The sequence below is a fragment of the Crocodylus siamensis genome, chromosome 7 (genome assembly GCF_052110815.1).
Source record: "Crocodylus siamensis isolate JL-2025a chromosome 7, ASM5211081v1, whole genome shotgun sequence".
In the NCBI taxonomy this organism is placed as follows: Eukaryota; Metazoa; Chordata; order Crocodylia; family Crocodylidae; genus Crocodylus; species Crocodylus siamensis.
Window position 1 is genome coordinate 53,117,093 of NC_143401.1, and position 13,858 is coordinate 53,130,950.

At 42.9% G+C, this 13,858-nt stretch overlaps 1 protein-coding gene across 3 annotated transcripts in view; it reads left to right on the forward strand.

Annotated features, from left to right (window-relative positions):
• The window catches only part of TET1 (tet methylcytosine dioxygenase 1), a 174,318-nt gene that overhangs the window by 48,394 nt on the left and 112,066 nt on the right, over positions 1-13,858 (forward strand). For all 3 annotated transcript variants that reach the window (XM_090057970.1, XM_090057968.1, XM_090057969.1), the window contains one exon: positions 9,652-12,220. In XM_090057970.1, coding sequence (XP_089914096.1) covers positions 9,652-12,220 — 2,569 coding nt within the window. The remainder of the gene's footprint in view (positions 1-9,651; positions 12,221-13,858) is intronic.

Below are 13,858 nucleotides of genomic sequence, written 5' to 3' on the forward strand. Positions count from 1 at the left end.
GCCCTGTGCTCCTGTGCCTGCTCACTCCCAGTTGCCCCCCCCCCCCCCCCAGCCCTGCAGTGAACAGGCCCGAGCCCCTGCTCGCCAGCAGGGAAGGAGCTGGTGCAGAACGCAGGGAAAAGTGGCCCCTCGCCCACCCTGTGGCCAGTGCTCCCTGCTGCAGCCGCTGACAGCCCATGCAGGGCTGTCCTGAGCAGGCACAGGCAGCCCCACGTGGGCTGCGAGTGGCTGCAGCATGAGGCACTGGCCCCAGGGCAGGCACGGGGCCACTTTTCCCGCACACTCAGCATCAGCTTGTAACCGGCAGCTACTGTCAGCCTGGGCCCTGTGCAGCTCTGGGCTCACCTGTGGGGCTGCACTGTGATGGCAGCAGCTGCTGCCCCCACCCCCGCTTGCTGCACCGGGCACTGTTTGCTGCTACTGCCTGTCTGGAGCTCACATGCTGGGCAGCAGAGGCGGTGGTGGCAGCCTTACTGTGGCTTACTGTTGTGTGAGCTCTGGGCGGGCAGCAAGCACTGCCTAGCATGGCAAGCAGGGGGGCAGCAGGTGTTGCTGCCACAGCACAGTACCAGTGGGCAAGCCCAGAGCCAGCATGGAGCCAGGTTACAAGCTGGTACTGAGTGCAGGGGAAAAGCAGCCCTGCCCAGCCCTGTGGCCATCACCCCGCACTGCAGCTGCTCGCAGCCTGTGTGGGGCTGCCTGTGCCTGCTCAGGACAGCCCCGTGCAGGCTGCAAATAGCTGCAGCAGGGACTGCTGGCCATGGGGCGGGGGAGAGGGCACTTTTCCCTGTGCTCGACATCAGCTCCTTCCCTGCCCTTCTCCTCCCCTGCCCCTTACTTGAGCTTCCTGTGCCAGGGCAGCCATGTGGTCCAAGGCCGGAAGCCCCTGCTAGAGCTTCCAGCTGTAGGGCAGGGCCAGGCAGGCCCTGCTGTTGCAGGAGCCCCCTGAGGAGTCCTCTGGGTCCTACTGCCCATGATTCCTGTCATTTTTGACAGGAACCAAGGACAGATACATTTTAATTCTCAAAATTTTTATAGGGGCCCTGTGGGCTGCATAGAATGCCCTCGCGGACCGGATCCAGCCCGCAGGCTGAATTTTGCCCACCCCGATCTAGACTGTTCTCAGTGGTGGCAGATGACAGTGGCTTCTCTCCCTGAATGGGGATAATGGTCTTAAGTTGCAGCAAGAGAAGTTTAGGTTAGATATTAGGAAAAACTTTCTCACTAGGAGGGTAGTAAAACACTGGAGCAGGTTACCCAGAGATGCTGTGGAATCTCCATCCTTGGAGGTTTTTAAGACCCAGCTAGACAGCCTTGGCTGGGAAGATCTAGTTGGGGGTGGTTCTGCTTTGAGAAGGGGGTTGGACTAGATGACCTCCTGAGGTCCCCTCAAACCCTAATTATCTATGATACTATTATTCTATGATTCTAACATAAGTAGTTTTTAATATACTTGGTTAATTTGAATGTCTTCTCACATGTTATAAAATTAGCTTCTTATCTAAATGCTGGGTCAGTATGATCTGTCATTATCATCTTGAGGAGCAGAACATTTTACATGTGGAACCTTTCATATATTGTCATTGAGTTTATGATTTATTACAGTTAATAGTACATCAAAATAAAAGAGGAAAAAAATCTTGGTATCAAAATTCATACCGTATGATTTAAAAATATCCACTGCCATCGTAATTGTAGTTCTTTGTGGAAACATTACATGTAAACCAAATCATGCCAATAATGATTCATCTGGATCTTTTTTTTCCTCTTCATTTAATAGATTTCATAGACATCAGGGCTAGAAGGGACCTTGGGAGATCATCGAGTCCAGCCCCCTGCCCAAAGGGCAGGAAGTCAGCTGGGGTCATAGGATCCCAGCAAGATAAGCATCCAATTTACTCTTGAAGGTGTTCAATGTAGGTGCTTGAACCACCTCCGCTGGCAGACTGTTCCAGACCTTGGGGGCTCGGACAGTAAAGAAATTCTTCCTTATGTCCAGCCTGAAACGGTCTTGCAGGAGTTCGTGACCGTTCGACCTAGTCATCCTTTGGGGCGCTCTGGTGAACAAACGTTCCCCCAGATCCTGGTGTTCACCCCTGATAAACTTATAGGTGGCCATCAGATCACCCCTGAACCTACGCTTTTCCAGGCTAAAGAGTCCCATGTCTCTCAGCCTATCATCGTAAGATCTGTTTTCCTGACCTCTGATCATGCGTGTGGCTCGCCTCTGGACTCTCTCAAGCTTCTCCACATCCTTTTTGAATTGTGGAGCCCAAAACTGGACACAGTACTCCAGCTGCGGCCTCACCAAGGCCGAGTACAAGGGGAGAATGACGTCCCGGGATTTGCTCGAGAAGCATCTATGGATGCAAGCCAGCGTTTTGGTTGCTTTATTAGCCACAGCATCGCATTGCAGGCTCATGTTCATCTTGTGGTCAGTGATGACCCCCAAGTCTCTTTCTTCTGTAGTACTATCCAACGTGGCACTGCTGAGCCTATAAGGAAGCTGCAGGTTTTTCCTCCCAAGGTGGAGAACCTTGCATTTTTCGGTGTTAAACACCATCAGGTTCTCGTCTGCCCATTTGTTGAGCTTGTCCAGGTCAGCCTGGATCACCTGCCTATCTTCTGGCGTGGATGCTTTGCCCCAAAGTTTGGTGTCATCGGCGAACTTGGCCAGTCCACTCCTAACTCCAATGTCCACATCATTAATGAAGATGTTGAACAGTATGGGTCCAAGGACAGAGCATTGAGGGACCCTACTGGTCACAGGGCACCACAATGAGTGACTGCCATCAATTACAACCCTCTGGGTCCGACCACGGAGCCAATTTCCCAGCCAGGGGATCGTGGTGGAGCCAAGGCCACAACTGGCCAGTTTGGCCAAGAGGTGATCATGGGATATCACATCCAAAGCTTTTCTGAAGTCAAGATATATGACATCAATCTCTTCTCCCTCGTCCAGGTGATAGGTCACCTGGTCATAGAAGGAAATGAGATTGGTCAAACAAGACCTACCCGCAACAAACCCGTGCTGGCTATTCCTTAGGATGTTAGCCTGGGCCAGTCCATCAAGGATGGGCTCCTTAATAAACTTTTCTAAGATCTTCCACAGGATAGAAGTCAGGCCAATGGGCCTGTAGTTAGCCGGATCCACTCTCTTCACTTTCTTGAAGATCGGCACTACACTGGCCTTCTTCCAGTCTTTGGGCACTACACCAGAGTGCCAGGAGTTTTCAAAGATCCACGCCAGGGGCTGGACTATGATGCTCGCCAGCTCCTTGAGTACCCTGGGGTGCAGATTGTCAGGGCTGGCTGACTTGAAGGTATCCAGCTTCTCAAGGTGTTCCTTCATGAGGTCAGCATTGATGGAGGGTAGGGGATCCCCATCACCCGGATCTCCCTGTCCCATAGCAGGCATGGGCGTCCCATGGGAGCGATGAAAGACTGATGCAAAGTACCTATTTAATAGGTTGGCTTTTTCCTGGGCGTCAGTTGCCCCATCTGGTTTAGCAGGGGTCCAACGTTGCCCTTGTTTTTCCTCTGGCTCCCCACATATCTGAAAAAGGACTTTTTATTGTCCTTGATGCTTGAAGCTAGTTGGAGTTCAGTTGCAGCCTTGGCTTTCCTGGTTTGCTCCCTGCAGGACTGGACCAGCACAGAATAATCCTTCTTGCAGGTGAATCCCATCCTCCATCCTTTGTAGGCTTTCCTTTTTAGCCGCAGGAGGTCCGCTAGGTCCCTGGAGAGCCAGGAGGGCTGCTGTGCCTTCTTGCTGCCTTTCCTCAGTGTTGGAATAGATTTAGTTTGTGCATTGTGGATTGCTTCCTTGAGAAGCAACCACTCTTCTTGAACTCCCATCTCCCTGGGGTCATGGTCCCTCAGGGCCTGACTGACAAGCCTCCTGAGCTTGTTTGTCAGAGTCGGCTTTTCTGAAGTCAAGGACTTCTGTGTTGCTGACTGACTTGCCAGCTTTACGGCGGATGGTGAAAGTGATCAGCTTGTGGTCGCTGTCACCCAACTTCCCATCGATCACTAGGTCGCCGATTAGGTCATCCCCCGTAGCCAGTACCAGGTCGAGCAGCGCTTTGTCTCTCGTTGGCCCGTAGACTTCTTGAGTCAGGTAGAAGTCATCCATGCACGAGAGAAAGCTTTGCGACTGCTCGGATTTTGCTGAGTGATCTTCCCACGAGATGTCCGGGTAATTGAAGACACCCATGACAACCAAGGTCCTGGAGCAAGCGGCCTCAGTCAGTTCCCGGGCGAACTCCTGGTCAAGCTCAGGACTTTGAGTGGGAGGTCTGTAGTAGACTCCCAGCGTTGTGTCCCGTGTGCCGTATTCCCCATGAATTTTTACCCAGAGGGTCTCTAGATGTCCATGCCGGTCACCAACATCAGCTTGCAGGGACATGTAGCTTTCCTTCACATAGAGAGCTACACCCCCGCCCCTTTTGTCAACACGATCCCTCCTGTACAGGGTGTAGCCCTGCTGCCCGCTGTGCCCCCACTCCCCCAAAGCCCCCCAGACACCCCCTCAGCAGCCACAGAGCCCCCTGCCGACCCCCAGCACAGCCAGAGGTAGGTGGGCTCATGGTGGGAAGGGGTTAACTCCTCGCTCCCTGGGAGGAGGCGGCTGCGTGGAGCCGGGCGGGTCAAGCCCCCGCCCAGGCCCCTACTTGGCGCAGCCCCCCAGGGAGAGAGAAGAGAAGGAGTGGGTACTCACCAGTCCCCCTCCTGTAGGGCAGGGCCCCCCAAATCCCAGGCATATACAGGTAATTTCCATAAATGTTACTAGAAGTTAAGGAGTACAGGAAATAGTTTGATCTTTAGAATGATACTTTGTTACTAAGCTCACAAGGACTCCACACAAACACAGCAGGGCACCTATGTTGTAGGACTGGTGCCTAAATGACTGTCCTGAAGATTTTCAAGCGCAGCAGCAACATTATGCTAGCTAAACTTGTTTTACTGAAGAACAAAGCACAGTTAAGAGAACTGCAGCAAAAGGAATTAATTAGCTCAGCTGTACGAAGTTCCAAGAATCTTGTAGCACCCACATGTATGTGAATGGATTTTGTGTATTGAAGCTTCCAGTTTCTGGGAATGAAATTTGTGAAGAGCCATATCCTCCCCCTCTTCAGTTTTTTAGAACATACCTCTCACCCCAAAGGATGTATTCATTTAGGAATGCTGGTGAATTAATCCCTTTAAATTAAAGAACGCTTCCAATAATCATTTCATAAGACTTTGTTCATAAGGTAAATAATTTTTCAGCAGCAAAATTGCAATTTCAGAACATCAGTTTTGTGTCACACATACTATGTTGGGAGTGACATATTTCAAAATGGGAAGCAGGTGAGGAATATTTTTCAGAAGTCTTTTATGTCCTGTAACGTGATATAGGCTTAGCTTTTTTTTAAAGCTGTCTCTTGGGATCAGGAGTTGTAGATTGGAGTACCCTTGATTAACTCTGAATCAGCCCTTTCTTTTTAATTACTGCTTAGACATTATTCTGTTCCTTGTTAAATCTGTTGCAGCTGGTGTGAGGTAACTTGTCCTTCCTTTTTGTGTTTGCTAGCGACTATCTTTACATCTTAGTTACACTTCCTGTCATACAAAAAATATAGTTTCAACTTTCAGCTTTCCTTTTTATAATACAGAATTATATGTGGAAAAAAAATTTAAAAGCAGTTTTTGTACAGCCTTGTAGATGGATAGCCTGGGAGAATTCAGCTTAACAGATGCCTGTATTTAATGGCAGCTAGTGCCTATATTTAATGGAAGTTTGTTAAATAAGATCTCCTTCAATAGCCTGAATTTCCCTGGATTTTACTTTTACTGTACAGTTACTTGAGAACCTATTTTAGCAACAATGATCCTAAAGGCCTTGTGCAGCCTCTGATAAAATCTAGGTGTTATCTGTTTGTATTGTAGGGTCCCTGTTTTCTTAACATGTTTTCTTTATCAGAGAGAAAACTGTGAACACCAGTCACCATCTGTTGTCTGATCTGTAAGTTTCATTTTGCATTAGTTTCTGCAAGCATTGCCTGGAGGGTAGAATTATTAAAAAACAAAGTGAGTGAAATCACCAAACAGGAAACTTTGATCTCAAAAACTGTAATCTTATTTTGCATTTTGCATTCAGCTTCCTTTTTTTAAGGAAAATAAATTAATTTTGTATTGGTTTTTTAATAAAACTATTGAAATATGTTTATGCAGCTAAATATAGTTTCACACTAAATTTGGTATCACTTTTTGTTAACAGTAAGATGCACTACTTTGATGATAATTTATATAAGTAATTATATACCTTCCAGTAAATTTATTCTGATTTCTAACTTTTACCTTTTTATCATATTAGATAAGTGTGAATGACAGATTTCTTCGTTACTAGAAGATATGTTTTTATTCAGGATGTGTGTCAAACTGGATGTGGTTTGTTTGGCATTGAAGTCAAAATGCAAATTAGTATTTTAGTATTTTTTTACTAAGGAAAAACTTATTTTTAATCCACCAACTTTTTTCTTCCTTATATTGAATGTGACTGATTTAATAAACAAAGTGATTATTGAATTAGAGCTAATAGATTAATGTTTGTTTCAGGTGACAATGGGCCATATGTTTGAAGATATTTTGGTGCCTAAATGTGTAGATTAAGTGCATGCTGAAACTTCCAAACATAGCTATTTGCATCTTTTAGTTGACTAAAGGTTTTTTAAAATCTGCCCCTAGGTTCTTTGGGTTTTTAAGAATTAGAAAAGTTTGTCCTCTTCCCACATGGTTTTTATTCATAGATTGGAAAAAGAAAACAAACTTTCAGCTTCTAAGTAGTTATCAATTTTGAATAGGTCTAAAAGGAGCGAGTAGTAATTCTGTACTTGCTAGCTGAAATGAAATCAAAAGTTATTAGAGCAAAAGCATGTCTGAAAACAGAAACTAGCAATATATTGGGGAAACATGTAAATACTAGCATTCACTCCATTGTAATAAAAAGTACAGGTAGCATATTTAGAAAGTTAAGTTGACATCAAAAACTAAAAATGTTTTTCCCTCTAATATTATATAAGCAAAGGGTGGTGACAAAGAGGATGGAGCTAGACTGTTCTCAGTGATGGTAGATGACAGAACAAGGAGCAATGGTCTCAAGTTATGTCAAGGGAAGTTTAGATTGGATAGTAGGAAAAACTTTCTTACTAGGAGGGTAGTAAAACACTGGAACAGGTTACCTAGAGAGGTTGTGGAATCTCCATCCATGGAGGCTTTTAAGACCCAGGTAGCCTTGACTCAGATAATATAATTAGGGATGGACTAGATGACCTCCTGAGGTCCTTTCCAATCCTAATTGTCTATGATACTATATAGAATTTTAAAAGACAGTATGCCACTAAAATTTGAGGAGAACTTGCTTATACAGAAGATGAGTTCTGTTAAGTTAATGGAGTAAGTTTACATCTTGAAATAAGTTGTCATAATATCAGATTAAATTTTGAAAAGAAAATGATAGTTCAGTAAAAAGCTGATTTAAATAAATAAATCCAATGTTTATTTTATCATCTATTTTTATCCTCCTTGACTTCTGCTTTAATATATCTTCAAATTATATAGGTCCTTTCATTTTTATAGTTGGCTTTTAGTATCATCATTTGTTTGGGCTACAGTCTGAGCATTCTTTCAAAGGAATCAGTTTCTGTCTAATCACTAAAATAGTTTCATATGCAGCCCTGGTGATGACAGGGACTACATTCCACTCAAATATTAGACTATTTTTTCTCTGTCTTTTTGAGCAATGGACTTCTGTCAAATTTTAGAATTTGCTATTGACCAGTATTCAGCTTTACTGTTCAATGTTTAACTGAAAAGGGGTGGAGGAGGTGTGATTTATAGGCCATTAACCATGCCCCCTAGTGGAACACCAGTGGTTAATGGACCACAAGATAAGATTATTGAAACAAAAATGAAAAAATAAGAAAAATATGGTTCAGTTACACTAGGGAATATCTAGAAGTCAGTAAATTCTTTGGTAAGATACAGACTACACACTAGCTTGGACCATGGATGTGTACCAGTTTCACTTCTCATCAAGAGACCCTTACTAATTTGCTATATAAAAGAAACATGTTGCTCCATTGTACTAAGTGAGGTGAAATTCACACTTGTATGGAAAAGCTATGCAAAGCCTTATGCAACACTTCCTTCCTGCTTAATTTTTTTTGCTTAATTTTAAGGATTTTAAGTTGTGTGTGTGAAATTGTGGCAGATGGCTTCAAAGCTTAGTAGGGGTTCAGATCTTCCACTTTCTCCCCTGCTTTGAAATGATTAATCATGTTGACTTTTTAGGCTGTCCTCAGGCATTCCCCCAAAGTTAAAGCAGATGTAAGATGAATGCTGGGAATTCTGACCTCTTTCAAAACTCTTGAGTCAAATTATGCTGTTAGGTATTTTGCTGCAAATTCAGATTAAAGGCCGTCCATTTTTTTTCAGACTTTCAGTGAGTTCTGGAAGATAGTCCTACATTGTGCCATGTTTGTGTCACATTGGAAGATTAGGTTCTCAGTCATGATGACTTATGTATTTTAAATGTAATAAAAACAAAGTTTTAAGATTTCAACTGGTATAGGAGATGCAGCATCTCCCAATCCTCTTTCTGAATTTGTTATTGGACATGGTACAACAGCTTTGGGGCTTCATTGTACAGCAGGTGCCAGTACTTAAAATAGCAGGTAATTGTTGGTTTAATCTAATGTGTGAATTTGAACCTATATAACTTACATGAGGAAAATTACTCTGGTATGGAAGTGACATTTTTGGTTTATGCCATTTCTGGAGAAGTTGAAGCCAAACTGTAATGCTTTACTTTACACTTCTGTGACCTGTTTGAGTGGTACCCATTGTTTTTGTGGGTGCAGGCATGCAGGAAACAGCTCAGCCATTTAAAGGTCATACTGAGAAATAGCAACAGGCTTTACACTGGTCTCTTACTACCGTCTCACCTGGTCTTCCTTTTCCTCTCCTAGATCTTGCCTCCATTCATCTCCTTCCCTGCCCTGTCCTATCCCCCAACTGCTTTTCAGTTCCTGACCTCTTGCTTCTTGCCTCTGGCTCCTGGTTACTCATCTCAGCTCCTGACTGTTTGTTGGGATTGCTTTCCAGCCTGTGGGATGAACCATTTTGGTTCTGACATGAACTGAAAACAGCCACCCCTGTATTGGAATCAAAATTGGGCCAATATAAAGAGTTGAATAAATAGAACTATACCTTTTTTGACTGTACAGATATAATTATACCGATGTAACTGGTAACTCTTTCCTCAGTAGACTAGCCCACAGTTCCCAGCCTGCAATAAGTTCCAGAGAGGATTGTATCTGCTTGTACAAAATTCATTACAGGATTGAGGCCTTATGATCTGAGTTTTGTTTACACTAATGCCCATTATATTTGCTTGTATTTTAAGACCTTTTTACATTACCAGCATGGTATAAAGAGATCTTTGGACTTCAGATTTTCCACTGACAGACTGTGCTGTTTTTCAACTGCTTTGGTATTGATCAAATAGGGCATTTCTCACTGTCAGGACACTGTAGGTTGAATGCTTCTTAATTTTAATAATTTAAACAATAATTATAGCTAACTCTTATTTTTCCTGTTGTTTTATAGGCGGATTTAGAAAACAAACCAGTAAATGGCCTCAGACCAGAACCCATGGAATGCAGTATATGTGGTCATGGTGAAAAATACAGGGTGAAAACAAGCCAAACACTGCCCTTTGAAAATGTACAGTCTAATGAAAAAGAAAGCATGACAGGCTTAGAAGCAGAAAAGTGGACAAATAATGAGAAACCGTCTTTTGGTGTCCATGTCAATGGAGATCTCCATGGAACTGTGACAGGGAATGAACACTTGAAAAATTCTGAAGAAGGTGAAAAAACAGTCTCTCCCAGTGAGTTAGTTGAGCCAAAAAAGATTTTTGCACAAACCATTAGAAATGGCCTCAAAAACATACATTATTCACCATCAGAATCAGATGTATCACTGAAAAAATTAATTGTAGAAGAAAAGGCAGATTTGACAAACAGCTGCAGAGAAAACAACTCCCATAATACACACTGGACAAACACTGCTAATTTGAATAATATTGTAAACGCTTTGACAACAAGTGTTTGCTGTATTCATCCAGAAAAACAAGGAAGTGTTTTCATGAGACAGAAATCAAACTCTACCAGTAAAATCTTTCAAATTTCTGATGATAATTCAGTTCTGCAAAGCAATTCTATTGAGGATCCACAGGAAAGGGCATGCTGTACCCCTGTGCCTGAAACAGTCCATGTAGAGAAAGATGCAGTTAAAATATCAAACAAAAAGACACAACATGAAAATTCTACACTTCAGCCAACTTTTTTGTCTCTGATTAAAAACAGAAACTTAACCGTAGAACAAGTAGTAGCTATTGAAGCATTAACAAAATTATCAGAAGTCCCATTAGAAGCTTCAACACCAACTAAAACAGAAAGTATTGATCATGTAGAACAACAAACAACTTCCCATCTACTCTACCATTCCAAAAGGGACATTTCATCTGCCTTGACATCTTCTACGTTAAAGGAAATCAAAGATGCATTTTTACAGAATGAACAGCAGCTCTTGTCTCACCATGCTGATTCAGAGAAACAGTTCCTTAATAAGGCAGTGTTGTACAATGGCCAAAATACTGTTTCAGAATTGCATAATAAGTCTGCCAGTAAGATTGATGGGTTATATAAATCTCATTTAGGTCCAAGAGATACTAAGCCTTTATCTGTTTTAGCAACTAATGCAAAATCATCTTCAGGACCTACTGCCAAGGAAAAAAACTCCCTCCATGAAAAAGTTACCATTGTTCCATGTTCTAACAAGTCATGTAATGTCCAACAAATGAGTAATAAATTGGAGATTCTTGGCCAGTTAGAAAAGAAAGATCATAAGTATGTGAACTTAAAAAGTAATTCCATAATTAAGGAAGGAGGAATTCACAGTCAGGATGAAGAAGATGTAGCTACACAATTAACTCAACTTGCAGCAATAATTGAATCAAACCAGACAAATCCAGAACAGCAAAATGATGTAAAGACTTCACTTCTTAATCTTATATCACATGAGATGCAACCAAAACATAACCAAAATCAATACCTACTGCAGAAAAAACAATCTGTATTTATAAAGCACAATTATAATTCCTTGCTGGTAAAGCAAAAACATCCGGCACAAAAAAAGGGAAAAAATGCACCATGGAAGCAGAGACACAAAAAGAAGCCTCAAGATACAGGCAATCAACAAAGTAATGAAAAGCAGCAAGACCAGTCAGCATGCCAGCATAGTGAGTTACAGGATGTTTGGATGTCATCAAAACTGTACGGACTTGGTCAAACCATGTCACAGGATTCAAAAATTGCTGCATCAGAAAAAAAATCTCCCAGAACCAAAGTCCAGAAGGCACTAAATCAAAGTACTTTATCACAGCAAAAACATAGATTATTTCTACCACAAACTCAGATAAAAATCCATAGACCTTTACCTGAGGTACTACAGGAGAAAAAAAAAGACAGGCTGTTTGGCTGTGAAGTAGTAACTGAGCAAATCAAAGCTGTAGGATCCAGTGATATGTTAGGTATGGATCTACTGAAAAATGACACTGTTGTTACCTGTTCACAGTATGGTGAACTTGCTTCCAGTAATCCAATGGCTGCTTCACAATTAAAAACAGAATCCTGTTTGAATAAACCAAGTGAAGACATACAGATGTTTACAGAAAAAGATGATAATTCTCAGGTACAGCAAACAACGAATGTCATTCAGACACATCCCTTGTCTCAGACACTTAATCAGTCTAACCAGAGAGTTAGTGAAATATATTGTGAAACTCAAGCAAATTTTTCACAGAGTGCTATAGGGCAAAAAGTGGATCAGCACTTGCAAACACCACCTGTTACTTGTGCTGAAGCCCACTTACCAGATGCAGTAGAAACTCTCAGGAATATAGAGTGTGCAGGTGAAGTTACAGTTCTGACATCAACAAGTTTGGGTACTGATAAGACACAAAGTATAGGAGACTCAAGGTGTTCTCCAGCAAAGAATACACTCAGCAGCTTTCTTGAATCTCCTATGAAGTTCCTGGACACGCCTACAAAAAATTTAATAGATACTCCAACAAAAAAAGGACAGTCTGAATTTCCAACCTGTGACTGCGTTGGTAAGTGTTTTTAGACATACGTCAGGTATCCAGGTTGTAGCCATACTGGTCTAGAGGAAAAAGCAATCGGGACTTGTAGTAGAGATGATAACTTGCAATTAAAAAAATTTTTTTTGCAAAAATCTTGTTGGTCTAATAAAAGATACCATCTCTACTATGAGTCCTGATTGCTTTAGACATACATATTTCACATTATGTCTCTTAACTTTGGAAAGTTCCCTTTACATGTTTTCGTTTTGTGAATATTGTCCCCTGTCTCCCTGGGTTTCATTGTTTGAAGGGTCCCTGATGCTTTGCTCCTTGGAGGAGGGGAGAAAGGTGCTCCTCTTTACCCTTTCCTTCCAATGTGGATAACTTTTGGGGCATTTAAACCTGCTCACTGCAAGGTAGAAAAACTCATCAGGTAAGTGTCTAGCCTTAAGGGTAAGGATGTAAGTGTGAACAGGAATAAGAAAGGGCATTAACATTCTGCGTTGATATGCTTCAGATCATGAAGTAATTTTCATGTGATGACAGGGAAATTTTGTCTTCCTTTAGTGACAATGCAGACTTGACAAAAGATGGGGGCAGGTTTGAAGAGCTTTGATCAAAGGAGCAAAGTGGGGCACAGGTTATGCTGGTTATGGGTAATGGTCTTTACTTATCGAAAAAGCAATTAAGGACCTTGCAAAAGGATTATGAATGTCTGTTATCCCAGAATCTGAGGGGACAGATGTTCATCTCACCTGTAGTGCTACAGAAATGGTGCCTGTGCTACAGAAATGTTCCTGTTTGAAATAGGACCTTCTGTGTATTGCTGTGGCATATGTAACATCTGTACAATTGGATGTACTACAGGAGGGGTCCTTCATACCTCCATTATCCCACAGTGCTTTGCCCTCTCCCTCCACTCCCCTTGCAAGGGCTGGTAGGTTGGAGAATTGTGGATTCCTTGACAGCCCTCTGCAGTAAGCTGTCAGAGTGCCTGCTACTGGTTTGGCCACTAGAGCAGCAGTAGGTAGTTGTTAGACAGCCTCCCCCTTCTCCCCACCTGCAGTGGGTGAAGAGAAATGTTGCTCTGGAACCCAGAATACCAGCTGTTAAAGGTAGCCTGCCCTCCCCCAGGCTGGAGAAGGTGAACTGGGTAGGCTGTCAGTAATCATTAGGTTTGCCTTCTCTGGCAGAGGAGAAAGCAGACTGTCAGTGATCGGGGTCACAGATGGGCTCTCTGGAGAGCAGGGGGAGCAAAGGAACATCCTTTTGCTCCATGACTGAAGAGCATGCCTTTGTGGCAACTTTTTGGCACTCAAGATGAGGGGGTGAGGGGGTTCTGAACATGTATATACCCACATAATGCTATATTTGTGTTGCCTTACAGATAGATGTGTGTTCAAGGCTTAAGTGACATTACAAGTTGTACCCATGGGGTGGCTTTTTGCTGCTTTTAATAGAGACAAATCTTTCTTACAGGATATGGCAGGGGAAGTGAGGGATGTGGATTGTGGAAGGATAGAATGACAATCTGCAAGGGGTAGGCCGGAGTGAGCCCACAGATCTTCAAGATCTGGCAGGACAGGAAAGGACCAGGTCTTGGGGTGGTCAGGAAAGGATTTCAGTGTTTCAAACTAGTCTTTTTTTTATTTGGAGACTATGCAAGGT